Genomic DNA, 21,767 nt, shown 5'->3' with positions numbered 1-21,767 from the left:
GCGACCGGCGGCCAACAATATGGCGGCCCGGCGGCCGCCGCGGTAGCCGCGTTCGGGGCCCCGGGCCCGGGCGAGGGGGAGGCGGCGACCCCGCGCCAGCGCCGGCCGGGCCGGGTTCCCGGCGGCGGGGCGCGCGGCGGGCGGAGGCCGGGCTCGGGGCTGCGGCCGCGCGGGGGCGGCGGCGGGGCGGGGCCTGGCGCGGCGGGGGCAGAGCGGCGGCGCGGCGCGGGGAGCGGCGGCCCAGAGCCCTCTCGCGGCAGAGCCCGCAGCAGCCCGGCCGCCGCCGCCGCCGCCTCTCGCTGCAGCCGCCCCGGTCCCGACATGAGTGAGGCGGGTCGGGGGTCCGCGGCCGCCGCGCCGCCGGCCGCGCCCGAGGAGAGGAAAGCCAAGGAAGCCGAGCGCGACAAGCAGCCGCCCCTCGCGGCCGCCGGCGCCACTGCGGTAGGTGCCGCGGGTCGGGCTGGACGGGGGCGCCCCGACGGCTGCCGTCGGCCGGGGGGGGACCCGGGCGGGCGAGGGACGGGCGGAGATCGCGCCGCTCCTCCCCGGGAGCCAACGAGTCGCCCCGCGTCGGGCGGAGATCGCGGAGTTTGTGCCTCGTGGGAACACTTTGGGGATTTTCTTTCTTTCTCTCTTTCTTTTTTGTGCCTTTCATCCTCGGGAAATATCGAGGTGGCCGCTTCCGATGGCCACGCTCCATCATTTCCTGGTGGGCGGGGGACCCCCACTTTTTCTAAAGAAAAAAGGCCCCCCCGTTGGAGGGAGAGATAAGGTGTGGGGAGGCGGGAGTGGGTTTCCCCCTGAGGTGCATGCCTGCAGCTTTGGGGGCGCGGGGATTGCACCCCCCCCCCCACCACCATCCTTTTCCTTCGCGTGTCTTTCCCTTCCCCCTGCGGACCAAACCGACTCGCGGCCGCGAGTTGTCGCTTAATGGTGACCTTTGCGGCGCGGTTGGGGTGGTGGGAGGGAGACGCCTGGGCGAGGGTTTTCTCTTTTCCTATGGTACAGACATGTGACGTCAGGTGGGGAGGCTTTTTTAACCTTTTATTTCAACTCGAGTTCTGGAAGCTTCACGGAGATGCTTTCGCAGCTGGGTTTTCTAAGGGATGATTCGGAGGGCGCTGTCAAGGCTTCAAACTGCATGCTGCCAGATGATGTCATGGGACAGCACCCCCCTCCCGCACATTTCCCCCCACCACCACCTCCTTTCCCCGTTTTTACTGCTGGTTATGATGACAGTGGCACTTTGTAACCGAACCCCATTCTGCGATTTTGATTTGACATCTTCACTCCTGCCGGAAAGTTTTGCTTTCGTCCGTTTTACAGACCATGACTTGACCTGCCGCAGTGCGTGACAGAATAGTAAAAGTTTAGAGAACACGATCCATTGTATTCTATTCCCACTTGAATTCGTTTCGTAAAACCTCCCTCTTAAATGACTAAGAACCTACTAAAATAGCCCACTCTGCTTTCAAATATGAGTATTAGGAATAATGTTTGATTAGGTAGGTTTCGGGGAAAATGTCTTAAGAACCGATAACTGAAAAATTGCTTTTTCTGTTGTGGGTGCCGCAGTGTGGAGTGCGTGAAATGTGGGGGGAAAAAATGAGAGCAGTCACCAAGATGACAATCGGTTGTTATCTACATCCTCTTGCTGCCTCCTTATCCCTCCTTTTCATTTGACTGGGACGTGCGTTGAAGGAATTTGCTGCCCAGTTGCTTGCAGACCCAGCGGAGACTTTCAGAGGTTGTTGGAGGTCTATATGTAGTGCCAACCCACAAATTGGTCGTGTTTCAGCAGTTCATTTGTAAGTCAGTTGTTTCAAACAGCATATACATATACTTACAGGAACAGCTGCATGAGTGGGTTTAGGTCTTTAAGTGAGTACCATCCCCAGAACATATTTGTCTCTGTCTAACTGAAAAATTTAAGGGGTGTGTGTGGGGAAATCTTGTAGAAATGGACCTAGTATAGACATGTGTCTGTAATATGTAAAACCCTTGGGGCTGGTATTGGGAGTCAGAAGTCTTTCCTCCAGATTTTAGAGAGTTTATAGATATTATACACAGTAGCCACAGTGCGGTTCTGACCCATTCCTCACAATTAAGCATATTTGAAATTACAGTGAGATGGAATGAGGTAAATGCAATGCATATAAGGAGCTTTAGTTTATAGATATATTATACACAGTAGCCACAGTGTGGTTCTGACCCATTCCTCACAATCAAGCATATTTGAAATTACAGTGAGATGGAATGAGGTAAATGCAATGCATATAAGGAAGCTTCATATTTGTTCCAATCAGGTCGGTTGCTCAGAGTTTAAGGTCAGATACATATTTTGTGATCAAGTGAGTCCCAAAAACTTTTTCATTTGAAGAACCTACAGGATTTTGGAATTGTGAATAAAGGATTATGAATTTATACTACTGGTCAAACTTAAAATAGAATTCAGGAAGTTGTTTTTTTTTTTTACAAAAATCTTGCATTAAACCTTGAAACAACAGGTGAAATTAAAAGAGGATGCATAGAAACACTTGAGATCTGGAGGCAATTTTGGGTGCTTTGCAGGGTCTTTCAGGGCTGGCAGCATTATTTTTATAACATTTTGAAATGGTGTTCACAATTTGTGGCTCTTCTTTAAATTGACAGGAGTCTGGCGCGCGCGTGGTGTGTGTGTGTGTGTGTGTGTGTGTGTTTCACTTAAGACAGAAAAAAAAAAGATTTCCTCCCTCTCAGGTTTGCAGCAAGAGTTTGAAGAACAGAGAGAGAGAGAGAGAGAGAGAGAGAGAGAGAGAGAGAGAGAGATTTATTAACAAATATGTGTGTGTCAAAGGGAGATTTTCAGAGCTGAAATTCTGAGCAATGAAAGCATAGGACAAGCGGGTGTGTTCTTGATTCTCCAGAGGCAAGAAAGCCTGGGTGTTGGGACTACTGAGCTCCTGGTAGGTGGGGAATGACTGGGAAGGTGGAGTGGACTTGGGAAGACAGCATATTGCCTGTTTGGTTGTTTCTCAACCTCCTTGTGCATTATATTGAGTATTTAGCTACGTTTAAAAATGTGATTGTGGTCAATAACTTTTGTTTACCCCTTTGAATAATTTTAGCAATTCTTTTTATCCCATGTACATTGTTCTGTGTAGAGATTACAACTCAATTAATGTAGCCTCATAGTGCTAGCTTTTTACTAAAAATTACTGTAGCAGCCACACATTTTGTAGTATGGAACATATCTAGAATGATGTTTCATTAAAACAAGAAGCTGGCCAGATGATGAAGACCGTTATTAAGCTTGAGGAGATGAGATATGTCCTGGAAATTTAAAGAAAGGTACATGGGTGAGATTGAGGATCTTGGAGAGAGCATCTGGAAAATTATCCTAAAATCTATGTGTGAAGGAAGCCTGATGTAATTGTCTGGAACCTAACCAATGGCAGATACCTTAGGAGCATGTTAAAGACCTGATTTTCAGACATTGTTTTTCTATTCTTAGATGCAGAACTACCTGGAAACTTTGAAATATGTTGTGTTCTGGCCTAAATGCAGGATCAGGCATCCTTTTGTATTTTTAAAAATTTCCTGAGTGTAGCGAAAACTGTAAATTGAGGTCTTTAAACTGAATTAGAAGCTCACAGAATCTATATTTAACTCCATTATCCTAAGTCTATTTTGTTTATGGAACAGCATTTGAAATGGACCGGAAAGCATTTGCAAAGGATTAGATGTGTGAGAGAAGGCAGACAGAAATCAGAGGTGGTAGGAGAATGGAGAGTAATGGCAGTTTAAGAGCTTCTAAGTCAGATACTCAAGTGACTCAAGATAGAGTTCTCAGAGGACAACCAGTGTTTCAGATTTTGCCTTGCTGCTATGGAGAGATTATAACACATGTCACAGGGTAGAGGAAAAGAAAGGATTTGAAATAGTGTAGGGGGTGGAGGTGCTAATACTATAGAATTTGCTGAGGATGATAATATAGAGTGAACAATTGCTGATGTAATTCAGATGTTAGGGATAGTGTGGTGAATAGTGAAGGAAAATATGGTTGAAGAAGGAGCAGGAGTAACTGACAAGTATGAGTTTAAATGAATACTTTAGCACTTGAATCAGGTGAAAGGAAGAGGGACAAGGATGGGTAGTATAGAAAGAAGTGGGTTCAAAAAGAGCTAGACTTCCTTGGTCAAGGAGGCAAAAGGAAATAGATATCAGTTTTGGATTTGGAAGGTAAGTTTGTAAATCATGCAGGTGAAGAAGCTTGTCAAGTTGGTGGAAGATTAAAGGAAGAAGAGCTTGAGGGAAAGCGTAATATGCCTGGAAAGGATTTGATAGGAAGTGAGTAAAAGGAATGATTTTATATACATTGTATCAGGTATGTAAAAGTGGGCTTGATGGAGCTGCTGGGTCAAAATGTACTATCAGTTATTGAAGCTATTGTTAGTTATTGTTAATAGCTTCAATATCTTTGACCATATCTTTGGCCAGATGCTGCAAAGATATGGTTGAAAATAAAAGTTCCTGTCTTGGGTTAGGCAATGCTGGCAAGACACTTGAGAACAACAAAGCAAAACAATATGCAAATGCCACAACAAGCCACAGAAACATTTGCTCTATAGAAAACCAGAGGGAGGAAATTCATGTGTGCAGAAAGATCTGGAATATAGATAAGTATTAAGGCTGACTAGCCATAGAAGGAATATAGGATTTGGGCAGGGAAAAGTAAGCGGGGGGAAAAAGTAATTTAGTGGGGAAAACAACATGAACAAGGCTGAAAGGGAAGAATTGGGGAATAATAAAGCAAGCCCCATGGAAGCTTGCTGTGAGCTGGTGGGAGGTAAGTATGATTGCATGGGGCCTGGAGCTAGAGCAGTAGGTAGAAAAGTGTGGACATTTTTTTTTCTGTGATTAGTGGGAAGTCACTTGAATTTTTTAACTAGAAGTAGGTGGATTAGAGTTAGAGAAAGAAGGTGAAGGGAGGAGGTTTGTGGTCTGTACCTATGATGATGGGCAGATACCAGCCAGGGTGGAGTGGCCAGGGCATGATGTGTCAGGGATGCAAGAATTTACTTGTGGCTCCTAATAAACACAAGGAAGATTAATGAAGAAAATGGATCTTCAAATTTCCAGACAATTTATCTGAGAGAAAGTATTTATGTCAGAAGGCAGTTCAAGGAACAGCATCTAGAAAACATTATGTGTGTGTGAACATACATAAATTCTGTTCATCTCTATTGCATTTTTCCTTTATGTTTTTAAATTTTATTATTATTTATTTATTCAGTGCCAAGAATTGAACCCAGAGCTTCACACATGCAAGGTGCAAACACTACTGCTGAGTCACATCCCCAGTCCTTATCCTTTATTTTCAAAAGAAAAGGTGAGATAGAAAGGACTGGCAGAGATAGTGGCACAGGCATTTGAGCAATTTAATAAACCACAGATATTTAAAAATATGCTGTATACATGTATGTGGACTACTTATTACTAGCATAAATAAATTCTAGTACCAAATCTATATTAAGCATTTTCCATATTTCATTTATTCAGTTAATTATATCCCCAAACATTTGTATCACCACCACTGGGATGGCAAAGGTACTGGTCCCATTTCATGGAAGAGAGTCAGGTGTTATATATACTTTGCCAGTTGGTGAAATCTCTAGGAAGTTTGGTTTAATGTGGAGATTTTTCTGACTCGAGGCTTGTGCTTTTCCCTTATTTTAGATAGCCTGTATCTGAGGTCAGAGGCCATGTGCTTCAAATAACCTGCAGTGTTTCCATTTGAGAAAAGTGGTCCAGAAGCAATATTGTTGAAGAGATAGAACTACTTGTCACTGGAGAGAATACTGTTATGGGAGAGAAAGGTGTGTTTGTGGGTATCAGATTGTTTTGATTGTGATAAGAATAAATCATTAAGTTCTATGTAAAATAAAGCAATCTTATTGAAAATAGTGTAAGAATCTTAGCACATGGAATTGGAAGGCTATTACTCTTAATATTTACCTAAGGTATCTAATTTTGAGTGGGATCTAGACTGTCCAGTTTTTAAGGTGCAGAACCTTTATGTAGTTTCTGATTTCACTCCCATTTGTGATTAATTCAAGGTGTTAGAACACGCTTGCAGGAAAACTGTCATTATGAAAGTGGTCATTGTAAGTTGTGAAACTCCAAAAGAGTGTCAAGAGTGAAATTGCTTTGCTGTTTATAACTTCCTTTCATAAAACAGGAAAAATAGTCTTAGAACCTACCTTGTAGAGTAGCTTAAAACACTAAATTAATACACGTAAAGCATTTAGAAAAGAACCTTGAAGCAGTCAGCACTTATTTTTAGATAGTATTATTGCAAACCAACATCTATAGGTGAATACTATAAGCCAGCCCTCCCCTCAGTTCATGTTCTATGGCTTTGCTGCGTTGCTTTACAGCCTCCTGTTATGATGCTTCAGAACCTATTGTGCATTGCCTTTATCAACCATCTCTCTTCCCCACTCTCAACTCATCCTCTCTGAATTAGGATATCACTTCCTTGTGAGATTTTTCAGGGCTGGTGTTTTGCTGGGTTCAGATGAGTTTCTTTGTGAAGAGGAAATAGCTTTGTAAAGGGGATACAGCTGACGTTGCCAGAATAGCAGCTTATTTTAGCATAATGTTTAGGAATTAACTTGATTATTTTTAGTTAGAGTTAAGGATGAGAGAATAGAGAAAGATCAGCAGAAGATGAGTGAGAAGGTGGGTGGATCTGAGAAAACTCTGTGAAGCTTTGATTTCCGTATTTTTTCTTGGTGTAATTTACTCTAAGAGTGAAGGATCCCCTCTTGTATTATATTAGACTGCTAAGATTTATATGAATAAATAGCTATTCCTAACTTGATTTTTGTGATTTGTTGCAATTCAGGAAGCAGTCAAAAATATTTTGTGGGAAATGAGTGTAATATATGAACTTGCTTGTTAAAAATAGAAACTATTGAACTTTGACTAATTCAGCTAAGTTGAATAGTCAATTTGAAATTTGAATCCAGTCACTAAAGAGTGCTGTATTTCAAACTAACTTGGTTTTGAATCAGTTATTTTGTTTTGGGTTGTTTGTTTGATTGGTTGGTTTTGGGTACACCCCTGACAGTGTTCAGGAGCTGTTCTCACCTTGGTGCTTGATATTAATAATGTATTATGAAATACATATAATATTTATATATACATTATAATATATCATATCATATTTCACTGTCACTGTTATCCCATTGCTCATCGATTTGCTCAAGCGGGCCCACTTGAGCAAATTGATGAGCAACGGGGTGACAGTGATACAATGAATATCATATTTATATTTTTAATTGCACATGGTGCTGGCGATCAAACTCAGGGCTCCTAGCCATTGAACTCTCTCCACAGCTCCAGATTTATTTCTTTATTTATTTTAAACAAAATGGCCAAAGATTGTGGCTGTGTCAAATCACACATTTAGCTAGATGGACTGATGAATAGATATGTAGAAATTTATGAAGATTAATTTACCTAATGCTTCTCTAATGTTATAAAATAAATGAATAAAATTGCCTCTGCCACCTTGCTTTTCTGTGAGGCTGCATTGTTTTCTGACCTTCAGAACTAACTTAAAAATATAGTAAGTAGTGCTAATTTTTAATTTTTGTTTATAAGATCAGTGGCATTGTGACTGTCTTAGTGTTAAACCTTGGTTTCAGAAACCACATCCATATTCCCTAGTTTGCTTTGAGAGGTGTGGTTTATATTACTTAAAAGAATTAATTCCACAAGAGTTGGTGTTATTAAGAGGAAAGTTCTCACCTTGAGGTAACTAACTTTTCACAACTTAAAGGAAGAATGTAGAGAATTTTTTAGCTCTTCTGATTTTCTTATCCACTATCCTAATAGGGAACTCTTTTTTTAAAAAAAGATGTGAAAAAGGAAAAATATTTTTACACAGTAACAGTGCTTAAAATAGACTCCCTAGAAGCTAAGTATAAGTGAGATTTCTCATCTGATGTGGCCCTAACTGGTAGTTCAGGTCAGTTTATTTTAAAAACTGGAAAATAAGAGTATCTTAGGTGTTTTTTATTTTAACTCAGCATGTAAATGTACAATTCTTCAGCAGTCTTTTGGCACAGTGACCTTTACTTGGTATCTCAGAAAATCGCTATACCCTCTTTTGTAAAATTAGTTTTTCATGCATCACAGGTAGCCCCTGGGCTCCTTGAAGCTGAAGAATAAATGCTTGATATGATTGATGTCAGGGATATTTATTCTGTTGTCAAAATATTCATCACTCAGGGGCCAGAGCAATAGTGCAGCAGGTATCACCTTACATATGACCAACCCAAGTTCTATTCCTAACACCCCATTTGGTCCCCCAGGCCCACCAAGAGAGATCCTTGAGCACAGAACCTGAAGTAAGTCTTGAGAACCCCTGGATGTGGCCCAAAACCAAACAAAAATTCATCTTTGGGTTTTGAAAATAAGTGGGGTATGGGCAACAGTTTATACAGACTTGCATTGTTCCTTTACACTTATCAAAAGAAATTCATTTTTATTCTTTGAGATATCTCATAAGCTTTGTTTGTTGCCTTTCCAACAAATTTCTTCTTCAATATGATGGAAAGCATTTATGAGTCAGAGTAATAATTCTGTTGTTTTCTTAAGGATTCTATGTTGGATTGGATTTACTTTAGAAAAGTGTGTTCTCATCCCATTGAAATACATTATGAATCACATAGGTAATTAAAATTTTCATCTTTTCTATCAGGTCTGTACAGTTGAAATATAATATGAATTCATAGGTGATTAAAAATTTTCTAACAGCTATTTTATATTTATGTTTCCTTTATTAAATCTTATGACTATTCAAAGGACAAACTGATAAGTCGAGTACAGTGAAGAAATCTTAATTTTATAAGTGAGTTAAGTATACAAAGAATAAAAATATGGGCTTGAGCGATAGTGCAGAAGTTAGGGTGCATTATGGCATGCAGCCAACTCAGTTCTAGCCCCAGCATCATACGGTATCCAAACATTATTGGGTGTAGCCCTGGAGGCTCCCAGCATTGCTGGGGTGACCAAGGTAATCCCTGGTACCACAGGGCTCAAGCAGCATCACATCTTCAGGCCTCACATTAAACCACTGGTCCTGTCATCTTGGAACTACTGTAAAGGGCCTCTGGATCTTCTGAGAGTTGCTTAGGAGTCCTTCCCCCTCTCTAAATAATAAAAATAGAGATATAGTTAATTTTAGTGTATTTTCAACATATAGTCAATATAGACACTTAGTAAGATACTTTACCTCTTTTTTATGTTACTAGTTTAGAAGTGTTTTATTTATACTTACTGTATTTCTCAATTTGGATCTCGTATGTTTCATCTCTGCAATGTTCACAGGTGGTTAATAGCTGTATTAGTGCAGATTTATGTGACTTCTTTTACCAAGATTTAATTTTTTATTCATTTCATTTTATTCATTCTTAGTTCTAATTGCTATTTATCCCTACCATATCAATCTTCAGAGTGTAGTCATCTATATCCCTTTTGAGGTTCTGAGATTACAAATTTTATAATGATGCTATAGTATGTTACTTCACATATTCAAGCTTTCTCTCAAGTGTATGGTGTTGTTTTCCTGAGGCTACATCACATGTGAAATTGAAACAAATTGAATGCAGAATCCGATTGTCATATGAAATTAGATATCTTTTAAAAGTTTTGTGAATTGTAAACAATAACATTATTCTCATAAATTGTTTTGGCATGGGAAAGTTTTTCCATCAAATGTTTTATTGAATTGCAAATAAAGTTCATTTTTATGGAAGGATTTAGTGCATACACACAGTGCCAGTTTTTAAATATAAAGGTGTCCTAAGAGCCGAAAATAAGAGAATTACTATATAATATGTTGTTTTTCCCTTTTACTGTAGCCATTAATGCTTTTTTGATTTGCATTATTGATTTGCATTATTGATAACATCAATTTTACATCAGCTGAATTTTCTAAATAGATACATGTTGATTATAGAGTGCCCAATAATTTATACTTTCTTAAGTTTATGTATAAATATTTTTTCTCATACATGACAGTGACCATATTTTTCTAGATGTTTTCTGGTGGCTGAGCCCACCATGACAACTTTGTATGCAAGGCTCTCTGTAAAGCCTATGTGCATATGCATTTGTAGTATACTGTCTCCACTAAATCAATCTACTGTCAGTATGATCTATCTGACATTTGCTTTCACTTGATACAGTTTAAAATGCAAGCATTTTCAGTTTATTTGCAAAGCCCTAGTAGTTTAATACATATGAATAATGAATTTCATAGACATAGAAGTTTGTGTGATTAAAGTATTTTAATTAAGAGACAAATATAGTGAGATACTATGGCTTTAAAATGTGTTTCATTCTGTTGGCTCCAGTTGGAGGGCTAAATATTGAGTGCCCTGAGAGGTGAGATATCAAACATAGCTGTGGACATGGTCAGAGTGAACTGGACCTTCAGGATTCTAAGCAACGGAAGACAGAGGGGATACCTTTCAAAATTACACAGGAGGTGCTCACTATATGAGGGATACAGGAGTCATAAGGCTACAGTGAAGACTGGAGATACATAGGTAGCTTTACACAAAGTATTCACTTTGTTGGTGCCATATTACAAAAAAAAAAAAGATGGGGATTAACTGTGGAGACTTGGAATCAAGATAAGACTCATCACTGAAGATACTACCTGGATATAACTTCTTAACGCAATTAAAAAATTAAGATTTCTTCACTATACTCTACTTATCTGTTCTTTGAAGAATAGTCATAACATTTAATAAAGGAAACATAAATACAAAATATAAATGAATAAAAGGTGTTTTATGAGGGGACAAAGCCAATAATTATTCTATCAATTATTATTTTAGAATGTATAACAAAATGTTTTCTAAGACACCTATTTGAGGACAGAGACTAATCAAAATAAATTTTATGATAATTGTGAATGTAATAGCTGTTGGGAACTTTAAGTAAAAACTATCATGAAAAATCATAGATACATTTTCTTAGGATTTGGTAAAAACATGATAAAAAAGTAAGAAATTTAGCTCAGATGTATCATGTAGCCTGTTCCTTGGTAAAGGTTAAAACTAGGAAGTTATACATTAAAATTTAAAATGAAGTTAAATAATTTTTTTATTTTATGTAAGACCTGGAGTAGAACAGGTATTACTAGGTATTTTTCTATTAAAAATTGAAATTACATTATAATCTTACATATAATTTGTGTGGTCACACATCGAAAAACCTACCCTTGAGTTTCATATTAAGCCCTTCTGATATATGCTCTTTGATTAGTTTGATTAGTCTTCTATTTAATATGCCTGCTTGAAAGTACTCAGAGGTTTTTCCAAATCAACAAAATTTTTTTTATTTGTTTATTGGACCATACCTGTTGATGCTCTATGAGCATCATGTGGTACCAGGAGTCAAACCTGGGTCTTGCCATGCAGGGAAAATGCTGTACAAATGCTGTACTAAGCTGTATTCCCTGCCCACTCAGGAGTTTTTAAAATTGTTTTTCAGTGTCAAAGGATTTAACCAGGGCTTCATGCATGAAAAGCTTGTGTTCTACTACTGAGCCACATTCCAAACCCTGAAAAAATATATTTTTTTACCTTCTGAGTTCTCTATTTGTACTTATCATCGGTCTTTAACAGCTGGTTGAGTATCCTGCTACTATCTATTCTTCAACACATCCAGCCCACTGTTTGCAGGCTGGCCACATTCCAGGACTTCATCTTGAGTGTGCTGTAGGATTCAGAGATAACATTTTCAAAACTTCTCAGGAAACCAGATGTAATAAGTGACTTGTAGAGTAATTTTCTGTAACCTTTAGTATTGTATCAACACCAGAGAACTTCTTGGTTTGGGTCTCTAATTTTTAGTTATCCTTTTATCTTTGCATAAATGCTGCCCTATTTTTCTTCATGAAAGTTTTATATATAAGACTTATCTTGTGAAAGCTGGTAGGGGACAATTGCTTTTAAGGATTTGCTTTCATTAATCTATTGTCCACTGTCAGCCTATGAAACTGTCTATGATTAATTCCCTGGCAGCTCAAGCATCTTGTATCAAGAGCACAATCTCTTAAAAGCAGCTACGGTATTACATCAGGAATTATTTTCCCATGTTGCTTAGGCTTTTTTTATTACAAGGAAGAGAAAGTCAGAATACTTATATCCTTTTGGAAAAGGAGATTTATTGGAAGAGACACATAGTTCAGAGCCAGAAAGTAATAGGAACAGACACTGCTTCTGTCTATCCTTCTTGGTAGATCATAGTTTTCTATATTCCTCCATCTAAAATACGAAAAACCCTCTGGTTGACGTAGTAAGAAGCATCATCACCCTTTAGGTAATAGCTGCCATTTGTTGAGTACCCAGTCTTACTCCAGTCCATGAGCAAAAGAATGAGCAAAAGAATAGCAGTAATGCTATGTGGACTGTGAAATAAGGCAGTTTAAATAGAGAACACTGGATTTAAATTGTGAGATATTTAATGTATCTTTTCTCATACTTTTGTACCCTTCTATCCACTGCCCTTACTCTCCGTCTATAAAACTTCTAGATAGAGAAATCCCTGCTTGTTGCTTTCATTTCCTAACTACCAATTCATTTTGCAGATTCATTTCATACAGTTTTTGCTGCCATCATTCCTCTGAATCTTCTGTCTCCATTGTCCCAAAATTTCTTAGATGCTCATTTCAGCAGGCACTTTTGGAACCTAACTACTCTAACATTAATTTAACATTGTTGATCACATTGTTGTATGTTTTGGGGCTATATCCAGCAATTCTCAGTTTTGCCTTTTGAATATCAGTTGCTTTTCTAGATGTTTAGAAATTATGTTTGAACTTTCTGTTGAACATAGGTTATATAAAATTTGTAAATTATAAAATAAAGTTCATGCATTTGACCTCATAGTTCTTATTTTATGGATATAAAAAGTGTATGTCTGGATGGGCTCTATGCTATAGGGAGATTCTTTATTAAGTGTGCATAAATATCTTTATTAAGTGTGCTTAGGGCTAAGTACATAGTAAGTACATAGCACTATTACTAGATATTTTTCAATCCTAGTAAACTCAAAGTACAATCATAATGCTTAGAAAAATATGAACTTTAAAGGGTTTACTCTTTATCTGAACTTTTAAAGTTACATCAGAAGCTGAGAAAACCTTCAGTGAATCAGTGGGTAAAGTGTTAGATGCATTGTAACTATTAAAATGCTTGATAGAGGCTGAAATGGTAGCACAGTGGGTAGGGCATTTGCCTTGCATGCGGCCGACCCGGGTTCAATTCCCAGCATCACATATGGTCCCCCCTGAGCACCGCCAGGAGTAATTCCTGAGTGCAAAGCCAGGAGTAACCCCTGCACATCGCCAGGTGTGACCCAAGAAGCCAAAAAAAAAAAAAAAGCTTGTTAAATGGCCAAAAGGCCCATGAAAAAATGCTCCACATTGATAGTCATCAGGAAGATGCATATCAAAACAATGAGATATCATCTCACACCATAGAGACTGGCACACTTTCAAAAGAACTAAGCAACCAGTGCTGGTGTGGATGTGAGGAAAAAGGGACACTCTTTCACTGTTGGTCCACTCTTTCACTGACTGGTCCAGCCTTTCTGGAAAACAGTATCGACAGTCCTTCAAAAACTAGAAATTGAGCTTTCATATGACCCCGCAATACCACTTCTGGGAATATATCCGAGGATGCAAAAAATCACAGGAGAAATGACATCTGTACCTTTATGTTCATTGCAGCACTGTTCACAACAGCCAAAATCTGGAAACAACCGAAGTGCCCTAGAACAGATGACTGGTTAAAGAAACTTTGGTACATCTACACAATGGAATACTATGCAAATGTTAGGAGAGATGAAGTCATGAAGTTTGCTTATGAATGGATAGACATGGAGAGTATCATGCTAAGTGAAATGAGTCATAAAGAGAGAGACAGACATAGAAGGACTGCACTTATTTGTGGAGTATAGAAGAACATCACATGAGAGTGACACCCAAGGACAATAGATACAAGGGCCAGGAGGATTGCCCCATAGCTGGAAGACTGCTTCATGAGCTAAGGGGAGAAGGCAGATGGAATAGAGAAGTGATCACTAAGAAAATGATGGCTGGAGGAATCAGTTGGGATGGGAGATGTGTGCCGAAAGTAGATAATGGACCAAACATGATGACCTCTCAGTGGCTGTGTTGCAAGCCATAATGTCCAAAAGTAGAGAGAGAGTTTGGGGAATATTGTCTGCTGTGGAGGCAGGGGGAGGGTGGGGAAAGGGGGGGCGGTATACCAGGAATATTGGTGGTGGGGAATGTGCACTGGTGGAGAGATGGGTGTTTGATCTTTGTGAGATTGTAACTCAAATATGAAAGCTTGTAATTATATCATAGTGATTCAATAAAGTAAAATTTAAAGTTTGTTAAGCCCATCAAATAGTGTTATATAAAACAAGTAAAATAGCAGGGCCGAAGAGATAGCACAGCAGGGAGGGCGTTTACCTTGCACACAGCTGACCTGAGTTCGCCCTGTCATCCCATATGGTACCCTGAGCACCACCAGGAGTAACCTGAGTGCAGAGCCAGGAGTAACCCTTGAATATCTCCTGGTTTGATTGAAAAAGCAATATATATATACATATATACACACATATATATATATAGTGTGAGAAATATATATATGTATATATATATATACACACACACAGTGGAGTTCATGTCCAATTCAATCAGCTTAACCAATGGCTGAATAAATAGCAGTACTCCTACATTAAAAAAAGTAAAATAGTAATTAAACTAAAAATAGTAATTAATATTAATAGAAAGGGCACTGTGTTCAAGGAAATTTGCTAATTATTTTGTATACATTATCTTACAGTAACCCTATAAAATGTATACTAGTATTCCCTTTTCCAAACTTTATCAGCTTGAAAGTGGTTAGACAATATGACCATTATCTCTTTGTTAGTAGTTAGACAATATGACTATTTGCATTTTATGCTAAATGAGTTGTTCCTAGAAAAAGTAAGTTTTATATGCTTGTTTTTTTATCTGTTATCAAATTAAAATGTTTTACATGTTTATGATTTCTAGTAATCTAGATGTAGATAATGGGAATTATGCTATAATGTTAACATTTCTGCTTTTAGGGGTTGGACAGAGGAGCCAAAGGCCAGATTTCCACTTTTAGCAGTGTTATTTCAACTGTAAACCAGAAAAAAGAAGTTTCTGAAAACAAAAGTTCACCTACCCATCCTGTTTTCCCTAACATCAAGAATGGTAAAGAAGGTAAATGTTTTAAATTATAATTACTAAAAGTACATGTCTATATATCTTGACTTGAAAGTATATCATTAAACTAGCTTTAAAATATAGGTTTTAATTATTCAGATTTGCTTTCGTAGGTTAATACAATAAGAAAAGAAATGTCATAATATTTTTAGAAAGAATAAAATAATTATTTTTATGTGATTGTTATTCAGAAAAACAGAGTGAACTGTAAAACTCACAAGTAATCAGAAAGTTTGGTTCTGAAGCCAGTTCCAACCCACTCTCAAGATATCAGCAGATTTTCTTTATTTGAGCAGTAGTCAGAAGAATAGAGTTTAAATATATGACATTCTTAGAAATAAACCTAAAATGAAATGAGGAAAACCAATACACTGAAAGCTAAAATCTTCCTAAAAGCCTCAAGGGTTTTTTAAAGGAAAGAAACATGACATAAATGTGATAGTGAGTCAGATACACCAATTTACTCTCACATTTAATAAATTTTTCAGAAGGCTTTTTAGGGAAACTTGAAAAAACTGTACTCTTTGATCTGTAAGACTAAATATCTGAGAGAATACAAGGGAAAATGAGGAAGCACATTTTTCCATACATCAGATATTATAAAGCATTACTGTCCTATCACTCTCACCAAGATAACAAATAGAGATAGATCAGTAAAGAATTTAGATTCTTTTTTTTAACCAATTCAACCTATATTTTAATTTTTTTATTTATTTTATTATTTTATTTTTTTAATTTTTATTGAGTCACCATGTGGAAAGTTACAAAGTTCTCAGGCTTATGTCTCAGTTATACAATATTCAAACACCCATCCCTTCACCAGTGCCCATATTCCACCACCAAAAACCCCAATATACTCCACGCCCCCTCCCCCCACCCCAACTATATAACTGATGAATTTCACTTCATTTTCTCTTTACCTTGATTATGTTCCATATTTCAACACAAAACTCACTATTGTTGTTGGAGTTTCCCCCCAAGAAAGACAGCCCTACTACCAAGGAAGCATTTGATAATTAGTTTTCCATTGCTGAGAATGAAGAGATATGTAGCCCCACTGCTCCAAGTACGTAACTCTTTTTTTTTCCCTTTTTCCTTTTCCTTTTTTTTTTCCCCCTCACCCCCCTTCCCACACCTCATAGAATGGTAGACGCCACGCTGTGTTTCTCCCTGAAAATGGGAAACAACCAGGAAAGAGGGATATTTCCTCTTCTCGGCAGGCGTGGGGCTGTTGCTTAGTTCACAGTCCAGAGAAATGGCTGCTACTTTGATTACCTTCAATATTTCAACAAAAACTCACTGTTATTATTTGGAGTTTCCCCCCAAGTCAGACCTGTTAAAAAGGAACCGTTTCACATTGCTGACAATTGAGAGATGTTAAGTCGCGCGGACGAAGCAGCGTCCGCAAGTCCAGGGAAAATTCTGCCAGAAATTGCATAGCCCATCTTACAGTCCCAGTGCATTGCTGTAAGAAGCTGCGCTGGATGCCCAAGTGTGTTAGGTCTCTGGAATCTATGTCTTTAGGCACAGAGGGTCTGTTTCACTCTCAGCAGCTCCAAATTTATCTGGGCCGAGGGCGTGCCGGTTACACCCACTTCCCATGATTCCCTAGGAGCCCTAAGTGTAAAAACCATATACCTCTGGGTTAGAAGTCTTAGAAGATGGCTCCTGCCATGTGGATGTTGCTGCCGCCACCATTTTCTGTGCAGGAAGGCAGGGTGGGGAGGAAAGGTCCATCCCCGAACAGTGTGGAGTTGTAGCCCAGCTCACAGTCCCAGTGCATTGCTGTAAGAAGCTGCGCTGGATGCCCAAATGTGTTAGGTCTCTGGAATCAGTCTTTAGGAGCAGAGGGTCTCAACCTATATTTTTAAAATTAAGGAACTATGATTTGCAAAGTTGACAGTTGCATTTTAGGCGTATAGTATTCCAACACCAATCCCACTACCAGCTCAACTTCCCTCCACCAGTGTTCTCATTCCCTTTCCACCCTAACTCAACCCTCAACCCTCCGCCCCAACAGGACCTCAAAGGTGTTTTCAGTGATCTGATACCATTGGCAAAGGCAACACAATCAAAAATACAGTTAAAGAGCTTCTGCGTGGCAAAGAAACACAGGCTAAAACTAATAAGAGAGCTAACTGAGTGGGAAAAATATTTGTAATCAACACATCAAATAAAGGTTTGATATCTGATATCTAGGATATATAAAATACTCAAAAAAACAACAGTAGCAAAAAACTTTTTAAACCCTATCAAAAAATGGGAAGAGGAAAATTTAGAATTTTTAAAAGAAGTAAATACTAAAGTACTCAAAACACAGATTATTGACACGCCAATAAATTTATTATAAAGCAAGGCCAACAGCTATAAATCAGAAATTGATGTTTGAAGACATAAATGTAATAGTCTATGGGAACTGGGCATAAAGTTAAATCACAAATGTTGCAGTTGGTGAAAATCATATTCCTGAATTATAAAAATCACTAAAATGTACATTCTAGTAGAAAATAAATGCAAAGGACATGAATAGACAAAAAGGATATATGAATAATAAATACACACATGAAAGGATGCTTTGTTTACTTTTTACTCTCTGATACTAATTTAACCAGAGTTAATATTTCCCTACCCAGTTGCAGAGAAGAAAAGGATTCCTATTATATATGTTATTGGTAAGGGAGTGTGAAAATTGGTACTATTATGAAAAGAGCTTGGAATTTATACCTCCTAGGGCCAAGTTATTGACATGAGTTTTTAATGTGTATATTTGTTTACCTTGTAATTACATTTCTAAATCTTAGTCTGTAGAAATAATGTTACATATAGGAAAAGAATACACATTGTCTGTGATAGAGGTATTTAAAGCAATTTAAATGTATTGGTTAAGTTATGCTAATTCATGTAACTACTAGATAAGAGAAATATATGCATATAAAGTTGTAGAAGAAATGTCTACAATAATACTGTAAAATAAAAACATGAAGTTACACAATAACAGAATATGACTCCAGTATTTATTAAGTATCTGGAAAATTTTCTACTTCTTTGAGCATAGAAAAAGTTATGGAAGGGTGCCCACCAATCTTTGTAGGTTTCCTCAGTAACATGGGATTGGTTATATATTATTAATGTCTGGTTTATATAATGTTCTATTGTTTCAGCATAGTAAAAATATCACTTTCATAATATTGTTTCTCACCCTATAACCAAACAAAGCAAACTTATGAACATTTTAATGTCTCTCAAACCCCAACAAAATCATTTAAGAATGTTTAAAACATTTCTGAAAAAATTACTTGTGACCATTATAACAGCAAGTGGCATAGGTTATTCTTGCATAGGTTTTCTATTGACACTGCAATCTAGTGCTAAATCTATTCTATTATCTTGCATGTTATTCATGTTTATATTATGTCAATAATGAACCTTTGCTTTTGATAAATTCATTATTCACACATGCATACATTCCATCACTGTAGTCTTCCACTGAGGTGCCTGGATGTCACAATCCCTAACCAACAAACAAAATGAAGAAGTACATTACAGAAAGAAGCGAACAATTTGATGGGGGCAACACTGAGGGAGCTTATTTCTAGCTTAGACATATATTTAAATAAAATTTTTGGTAGGGGAGGTCTCCTAGGCAGTTCTTAGGGGGAACCCTGGAGCTACTCCCAGTGACCCTCAGCCAACTGAGCCAGATGGTTGAATGCTAGTCCCCAGGGTTATGGAGTTGTTCCAGCCCTGATAGGGATTACCAAGACCTCCCCAGAAGTACTTGGGTTCTTCTATAATACCCAGTGGTGCTTTAGGGCTTCATGGCTATACACTGTAGTGCTCTAGGACCTGAGGGGAGAAGGGGACATATGATGCTGAGGAACAAAGAGAGTCACACTCTACCTTGCTAAGCCCAACGAATTAATAACTATCTCTTGCCAAGGTCACATTGATAAGTAGCAATCTAAATTTAGCTCACATCTTCTGACAACAAAACTCTTGTTCTGACAGATAGAGGAAACTCCTAATTTACTGGTTTATCTTTGCTGATAAATCACATCACATTAATCATACAACTCTAAACACATCATTGTTACTGCTCCCTAATGCTTCCAAAATTAAGTTTAAAACAAATTAGCTTCGCACTCATGGATAGTCATAATATGAAAGCTCTTCTAGTTATCTCCCACTTTTCTCCTTCACATGTCAGCTGCTCTGGATTCATAGTTTCATCAGTGAATTCCCACTAACCGGGATACATTCTTTACTTTGCTCCCTAACTGATCTTGCTTCCTTCCTTCCTCACTTCCTTCCTTTCTTCCCACTAGCAGTGCTTAGAGTTTACTCCTGTGCTCAGGCTTTAGTCTTGTTGAGGTTTGAGAGACCATATGTGGTTCCAGGGATCAAATTAGATTCAGTCTCATGCAAGGCAAGTGCCTTAACCCCTGTACTCTTTCACCTTCCCTATCATATCTTTTCTGTTCTTCAGAACCAACTTCTTTCTCCTTTGCTAATTCCCCCCAATCAAATGTATAATTCTTCCCTTCTTTGATATCCCATTTGGGTTTGTTTTGTTACTTATTATTAATCTCCCACTCTTGTAAAGTACCATTTTTATTCTGTCCTCTCCGAGGCTATATGTTCCATAAGAGAATAAATAACTTTATAATCCCTTAAAGATCCTGGGATAGTGTTGTCTTCATTAGCAGGTATTTAGATGGAATTTGTTTTATTTTTTGCATAGACCAAGAAAAAAAATTGGGGGATGGGGGGCAGTGGATATACTGGAATAATAATAACAGCAGTCACAATAACAACTTCATATAGTGTATATTGTATGTCAGATACATTTCTAAGCACTTTTCATAGACCAGCTCACTTTGTCCTTATATCAACCCAAGTGAGGTACAAGAATGATTTTCTCACTATAAATTTAAGCCTAGAGGATTTTAACTGATTTGTCCTGTGTGAATTTGCATAGATAGTAAGTTGCAGACAGAAAAGAGGAAGAGTGGGCAAATGTAGCATTGGATAATACTTTTATTAAAGAAGAATTAGTGAAAGAAATGACAGTGAGCTATAAAGAAGATAAGAGTACCAAGTTGCATTATGACTTAGGAATTTTTTTAAAAAAGAAAAAATAAAAGTATTTAAGGAGGAGAATTTGGTCAGCAGAAGATATATAAGCACGAATTAAAGCTAAAGATATATTGATGTGTTCATTGAGACTTTTCCTTTAAGGGAAGGGAAACTTTTCCTTTAGGGAAAAAGTGTTAGTGGGGTGGTGTAATGGGGGAATTTAATTTCTAAGAAATTAGGGGTAGATTAATAGTAAGGATCTAAGGGCAACGTAGACTTTATTTATAACACCTTGAACTGAAAAGAATAATGGCATTTTGCAGAGTTGTTCAGGAAAAGACTGAAAATTGCAGTAGGGACATAGCAGAAAGAGTGGAGAAGTGGTGTAAAGATGAGATCAAGAAAGAGTACATGCATAGGGGTTTAGATGTTGACTTTATTTTTTTTTTAATTTTTTAAATTTTATTGAATCACTGTGAGATAGTTACAAGCTTTCATGTTTGGGTTACAATCTCACAATGATCAAACACCCATCCCTCCATCAGTGCACATTCCTCACCACCAAAATCCTGGGTGTACCCCCCCTTTCCCACCCTCCCCCTGCCTCTATGGCAAACAGTATTCTCCATACTCTCTCTCTACTTTTGGGCATTATGGCTTGCAACACAGACACTGAGAGGTCATCATGTTTGGTCCATTATCTACTTTCGACACACATCTCCCATCCCAACTGATTCCTCCAGCCATCATTTTCTTAGTGATACCTTCTCTATTCCATCTGCCTTCTCCCCTCTGCTTATGAAGCAGGCTTCCAGCTATGGGGCAATCCTCCTGGCTCTTGTATCTACTGTCCTTGGGTGTCAGCCTCATGTGATGCTACCCTACACTCCACAAATGAGTGCAGTCCCTCTATGTCTGTCCCTCTCTTTCTGACTCATTTCACTTAGCATGATACTCTCCATGTTTATTCATTTATAAGAAAATTTCATGACTTCATCTCTCCTAACAGCTGCATAGTATTCCATTGTGTAGATGTACCAAAGTTTCTTTAACCAGTCATCTGTTTTAGGGCATTCGGGTTGTTTCCAGATTTTGGCTATTGTGAACAGTGCTGCAATGAATATATAGGTACAGATGTCATTTCTACTGTGCTCTTTTGAATCCTCGGGATATATTCTCAGAAGTGGTATTGTGGGGTAATATGGAAGCTCAATTTCAAGTTTTTGGAGGACTGTCCATATTTTTTTCCAGAAAGGCTGGACCAGTCGGCATTCCCACCAACAGTGAAGGAGCGTCCCTTTTCCCCCACATCCACACCAGCACCGGTTGCTTTTGTTCTTTTGAAAGTGTGCCA

At 38.3% G+C, this 21,767-nt stretch overlaps 1 protein-coding gene across 2 annotated transcripts in view; it reads left to right on the top strand.

Annotated features, from left to right (window-relative positions):
• The first annotated feature begins 242 nt into the window (after nucleotides 1–242).
• The window catches only part of HECTD2 (HECT domain E3 ubiquitin protein ligase 2), a 76,063-nt gene continuing 54,538 nt past the window's right edge, over nucleotides 243–21,767 (top strand). For both annotated transcript variants that reach the window (XM_055119389.1, XM_055119388.1), the window contains exons 1-2: nucleotides 243–441; nucleotides 15,196–15,334. In XM_055119389.1, the coding sequence (XP_054975364.1) occupies nucleotides 322–441; nucleotides 15,196–15,334 (259 nt within the window). In that variant the 5' untranslated portion in view covers nucleotides 243–321. The remainder of the gene's footprint in view (nucleotides 442–15,195; nucleotides 15,335–21,767) is intronic.

Source organism: Sorex araneus, chromosome 11 (genome assembly GCF_027595985.1).
Source record: "Sorex araneus isolate mSorAra2 chromosome 11, mSorAra2.pri, whole genome shotgun sequence".
Taxonomy (NCBI): Eukaryota; Metazoa; Chordata; class Mammalia; order Eulipotyphla; family Soricidae; genus Sorex; species Sorex araneus.
The sequence above is the reverse complement of the archived record's forward strand: the minus strand, read 5'-3'. Positions and strand labels throughout refer to the sequence as shown.